Genomic DNA, 6,000 nt, shown 5'->3' on the forward strand with positions numbered 1-6,000 from the left:
TGAAGAAAGAGGGAGGTAGCTGGGGAGGTGGGGACAACACCTAAATAAGGGGCTTCTCGGGGGAGGGGGCTCAACAGGACCGAAGAGACCACACAAAGATGGAACTAAGAGACAAGAGAGTGAGCGAATCCAAGGAAAGCAATCACAGAGGAGCATAAAAACTCAGTTTTTCAGAATTCCTGTGACAGCAGTGTTTGTAATTCCAAAATTGCAAGCAGTTTAAAAGTCCATCAGTAGGTAACAGGTTAAATAATTACAGTACTGCAAACATTTACAGAGTAGAATATTAGGTACTGATGGTAAATATACTGTATGAATTTTTAATAAGGTAAGAAAATGACTGCACAAAACAACATTGATAGGATGATCATGTATTTGTCAGACTATAAATGCATAGAAAACAGACTGGAAAGATCGGCTCCTGTTATAGAAACACTGTGTCTCTGGCTATCACTGAAGAACGGCTGCTTTTTCTCTTGCTTGCACAGTGAGAGTGTAGTAGTGCTTCAGAGCAGGAACCCTGCAGCTAGAATACCAGGTCAGGAATCCTGACTCCACTGCTTATAAGCTGTGGGATCTTGGTCAACTTACTTTTCTGACTCAGTTTCCTCATCTGCAAAATGGGGAAAATAACAGCATCCATCTCCAGGGTTACCATAATTAAAATTAATTAATATACATAAAGTCATAGAATAATATACTTGGCGAAGAGTAAACACTGTTAGCTATCACTACTATTACTATTGTTATTGTTTATATAGCTTTCTAAATATGAAAACATATTGATTACTTTAACAAGAAAAAACAATACAGTTGAGATAGCTTTTCTCTAAATAAGAGGTTCAGTTTACAGAACTCTAAGTTCTCTATAGGAATTTCCCAGTGATAGGAGGGTCACTGTTATTCGAGGCAGGTCCCTCAGACAACAGCAGGTGGTTTATGCTCAGGAGAGAGCCCCCGAGTGGGGCTGGCCACACCAGAAAGACCAACCATGTGAGTGATTAGAAGGCTGGGGCTTTGGGCCACACGATATCGGCCTGACCTCCAGAGAGAGGGGGGCTAGAAAAGGGAGTTTACCCACACAGGGAATCAATCATGCCTATGCAATGGAGCCTCAATAAAAACTCTGGGCATCAGGCTTGGGTGAATATCTTGGCTGGGCGATACTCAGTGTGGACGGCCCCACATGGATGCTGGGAGGATAATATGTCCTTGAGGACAATAGGAGCCTCCCAGATTCCGCCCTACGCGCTTCTTCCTTCGGCTGGTTCTAATTTGCATCCTTTCGCTTCATTAAAACTATAACCATAAGTATTGTGCTTTCCTGAGTTTTGTGGGTCATCCTAGCAAATTATCAAACCTGAGGGTAGTTGTGGGGAATGTGGAATTTGTAGCCAGCTGGTCTGATGTGAGGACAGTCCTGGGACCCCCGAACTTATGGCTAGTGTCTGAAGTGAGGGGTGTTCTGTGAGGACCGCTCCCTCAGACTGCGGATTGGCAAATTCCTTGCAATATTTCAGTCTAATTTTACTCTGCTTCAAAAGACACATAGGAGGACTTCTTACCTGTATCGAAACATTTTATAGAATAATCAGCTAATGCCACAAGAAATTCAGACTTCCTACGAAGATTAAAGGCCAGCGCTGTGCAAGCTTGTGCTGTTCGCTGAACGAGAGTAAACCTATTAAGAGATTACTGCATTAGTATTACATCAGAAATTCTCCCAATAGCCATAAATTTTATGCCGGAGGAGTCCTTAGAGATGAAGAAAACGAGACCCAGGAAAAGGAGCCCCCATTTTGACAGGCCAAAAACAGACAATGAAGAGCACTGTGTGCCATGTAAAGGGGCTTTGGTTTCACGTACACAGAATGGGAAGCCAGCAGAACTATAATCACACATGGCTTTCAGAAGCTGATTCTGGAAGCAATGGCAAGTGGGCAGAGGGACAAGGAAGGGGAGGTTATTAAGAAAGCTACGACAGAGAATCTCCGCCAGAGTTCTGGGTATGAAATGGAAAGGCCAAACAGGAGAGGTGCCAGAAATGAAGTGCAGAGGCTTAGCGATGCGTCTAACACGGGGTGCAGAGGGAGACATCAGGAGTTTCTCATGTGTAAGACGAAGATAAGATATCCCATAAGGGGCCGGCCGAGTGGCTCAGTTGGTTAAGAGCTCGCGCAAGAATGTGAGCTCTGAGCAACAGCGGTTCGATACCCGGCCTGAGCTGAGTTGCCGCTGAGCTGCCAACAGGTAGCAGGATGGCTCAGCTAAAAAAAAAAATAAAAAATATCCTATAAGGTTGTGGTGATGATGAACTATATGATGACTCAATGTAATAACATATGTTAAGTGCTTAGCACATAGCTCTAAGAGTTTAATTTATAAAAAAAAAATTAAGTTTTCAAACTTGGGCAAAAGAGGAACACGTTTGGGGGTAGAAAATAATGTGATTTTAAACATGTTGAGTTTAAGGCCCTTGCAAAACATGTGGCGTTGTGCTGTCCAAAAGAAATATAAGGCAGGTCATGTGTATAATTTAAAATGTTCTAGAAGCCACATTTAAAAAGTACAAGGAGAAGGGTCAAATTAATCTTAATAACGTATTTTGCTTTAATTCAATATGTATCTAAAAGATTATCATTTCAGCATTTAATTAAAATAATTAACGAGATAGTTCATTTTTTTTTTCACGCTAAGTCTCAAAACCCAGTGTATATTTTACACTAATGACACATCTTAACTTGGACTAGCCACCGTTCAAGGGCTCAAAGGCTGCATGCAGCTAGAGGCTGCCACACTGGACAGCCATTCTAGAAGCCACCCAGCAGGCAGGAGTAGATCCGAGCTAACAGCATCTACACGGCAGCCGAACGCAGCCCGGGGCATGGTGGGGATGGGACGAACACAGAACATCTGGAGTGTGCGAGGAAGCAGGCCAATAACAGATCCCACAGTAACACAACCATCAAGGGGTACGCACTGGAAGGAGAGTCAGCAAAACAAGGGAAAAAATCATCAGAGAAGCAGAAAACCCCGGAAAATGCTATACCTTGAAGCAGAAGAAAAACATTTCAGGGAGGAGGGAAAGACAAGAGCGTTTAATAAAGTGAGAATTGACGAGACCATTAGATTAGGCAAAAAGGAAGGTTTTGAGGAAGTCCAGGGTAGTGGCTTTTAGGACTGATTTCAAGTCTCTACTTACTCCTCTGCTCAGCTGTCAACAGTTATAAAGACAGTGGACAAAATAAAAGAGAGGAGCACTTATGGCGCAAAGTCCTGGGGAGACGGGGCGCTACAGAGGACAGGTTAGCACTAGAAGAAGGCAGGATCACTGATTTTTATGAATAAAGTGGCAAAGAGGTGTGGAAGGTTGACCTTACAGATGTATTTGAAACTGTGGTCGGGGAAAAAGGGAAGCTTGAAGGTGTCTATTTTCTCATGAATTAGAAGGCTAGGCAGTCAGAATAAGAGAAGGGGTGAACACAAGGAGACAAGGCAACTGGTAACGGTTTGGAATACTCAGAACTGGAGGAGTAAGTAACAAGGGATGAGCACATGAAGCACCATTTGTGTGGAAGTTCATTATTCTGTCATGTTGAAGTTCATTATCCTGTAAATCAACGATTATTTTTATTTCATTTAGCAGTGAGAGCAAAGAAGAGAGTTGCATTGATTTAAGGTTGGGAACGGGCAGGGTCGGTCAGGCAAAAGTAAAGGGTGGGAGAGTCATGACTGTTACTTTTTCGGTCAGGAGCAGAAACGTGATTAACAGACTTCTACCTAGGAAACCACAGACAAACAAATCACACATGGCCTCTTCTTTTCCTGAACTTTTTGAGAATAAGCTACAAGATCAGGCTCCCTACCAATAAGGAACCTCTCCTGTATAGTCACAATACAACCATCAAAATCAGAAAATTACATTTATATATAATATTACCACCATCTAATTCTTAGACCCCACTCAATTTTGCTAGTTGTCTCAGTAATGTCTTTTAGAGCAAAAGGATCAGTCTAGATTCATGCCTTTACTTGTCATGTGTCTAGCCTGGAATAGTTCCTCAGTCTTTCTGTAACGTTCATGGCCATGACCCTTTGGGAGATTACAGGCCAGCCTGGTTATACAATGCCCTTAAATTAGCTTTGTCTGATGATTCCACTGTTTAGGTTCAGGTTACACGTCCTTGGCAGGAATATCACAGGCGTGACATTGTGTGCTTTCCACTGCGTCCTATCAGGTGGCATACAAGCTCTGATTTGTCCCACTACTGGTTAATTTAACTTTAGTCATTTGAGAAGGTGGTGTTGGCCAGACTTCTTCACTGTAAAATTATTCTTTCGTCCTCTGTAATTAATACATATTTTGTGGGGAGGTACTTTGTGACTATGCAAATATTCGCTCTCATTAAACTGTTTGTTGATTGCAGCACAAATGCCTGGGTTTCTAGTTTATTCAGTGGGTTATGACCCACTACTATCATTATTTATTTTGATACTCAAATTGTCTCCACTGTAGCTAGAGGGAGCTCCTTCAAGCTGACGTTCATGTCCTTGTGAAATACCCGCATTGTTCTTTGAACAGTTCCTTCTTTCTGGCTACAAAATGTTCCAGGCTCATCTTGTCCTTTATCCTGTCTCCTTCCTGAAAGTAGCCATTTCTGCAAGAATCCCTAATTCCTTTAAGGCGAGAGTGGTATTTAGAAAAGAACCAGGCACTGGGTATATTCATTGCTACTGGGGTGTTGTTGCTTCCAGGTCCTGTGAGTGGACAAAGCTAGGAAATATGTGTGCATATAATTCCTTCACTGTCTTATACGCATACCTCTACTTATTTCCAGGTCCGTCTGCACACATTCAAAACCAGATGTTCACACAGATACATCCAACCGCAATCCAGCACCACAGGGTTCATTCTATTTTCTCCATTTCCATATCTATAACTCCCCTTTCTAGCAGTTAGGAACCTGGCCCCCATTATCCTCAATATATTTCCTCATTTGATCAAAGCCCTGTCTTTCCCATAATTGCCCTCCCACCCCGCAGACACCTTCTGACTCTGGCTGGGTGGACGCAGGTCTCCCTCCCACTGCACAGGTGCCTACCTTGATCAATCTCAAATGATGGCTTTCGGACTAAATTGTTCAGCAAAGGAAGAGGAGAAGAGGAAGAAAAGTGACATTAGTTCTTTAAGATTCCTAGATCTAGTATATATTGTGACAACCCTGTACAGAGAAACTGCGTTCTTTCTAAATTGCCTACTGAAGTTCCAGACATTAACTGATAAAGTAGCAATAATAATTTTTTTTAATTTAAGGAAAAACAAGCTGCTAAAGATACTGTTCAAACCAGAACTTCCATTGTCTAAAAAAATCTAACCATATTATCTTTTTATCCTTTCCCACCTTCTTCCATCAGCACTTATGACAGTTTTTTACAAGGTACCTGAAATGTAGTAAGACCTTAAATCTTACTATGAATAATAGCAGGTACTAAAATAGTCAATGAGTGTATTAACAGTATTAAATAAGGTAAATATTAAAAGTATCGCTCACCTGTTCCCAGACAAGTCAAAAACATAGATATTTCCTTGATGGTCCCCAGCAATTAAGCAATCACCTGAGCTATCAAAAGCCATGTTCAAAAATCGCAAAACTTTGGGAAGATAATCGGAAGTGGTGTGAATGATGTTCACTATAATTCTATGAAAAAAGCAAAACAAAACGAACACATTAAATTCTGCCAGGCATTACTTGTTATTATACAAAACACAGCTTTTATAGTATACTTCCCTAATTTTGAAGTTTTTTTGCCTACCCATTCTTCCCTCCCCTACTGCTGCTAGTCCTTTTCTCTCCTAGAAGCAATCCTGCAATGATTTCTGAAAACAGTTCAGAAAGTTATTCACTATCAAAGTAGCTACTGTTCATTTATTCATCAAATACCTGAAAACTCACTATGTGTCAGATACTGAACAAGCCAGGAACTAAGAGTAATTGATGG

At 41.5% G+C, this 6,000-nt stretch overlaps 1 protein-coding gene across 5 annotated transcripts in view; it reads right to left on the reverse strand.

Moving 5' to 3' along the window:
- The window catches only part of TBC1D31 (TBC1 domain family member 31), a 51,281-nt gene that overhangs the window by 41,452 nt on the left and 3,829 nt on the right, over nt 1-6,000 (reverse strand). For 4 of the 5 annotated variants that reach the window (XM_019629687.1, XM_019629686.1, XM_019629685.1 and 1 more), the window contains exons 2-3: nt 5,553-5,699; nt 1,566-1,681 (exon numbers count right to left, since the gene is read on the reverse strand). In XM_019629687.1, coding sequence (XP_019485232.1) covers nt 1,566-1,681; nt 5,553-5,635 — 199 coding nt within the window. In that variant the 5' untranslated portion in view covers nt 5,636-5,699. Of the gene's footprint in view, nt 1-1,565; nt 1,682-5,102; nt 5,133-5,552; nt 5,700-6,000 lie in introns of those variants that run through there. The other variant, XM_019629688.1, reaches the window with a different exon arrangement.

The sequence above is a fragment of the Hipposideros armiger genome, unplaced genomic scaffold, assembly GCF_001890085.2.
Source record: "Hipposideros armiger isolate ML-2016 unplaced genomic scaffold, ASM189008v1 scaffold_863, whole genome shotgun sequence".
In the NCBI taxonomy this organism is placed as follows: Eukaryota; Metazoa; Chordata; class Mammalia; order Chiroptera; family Hipposideridae; genus Hipposideros; species Hipposideros armiger.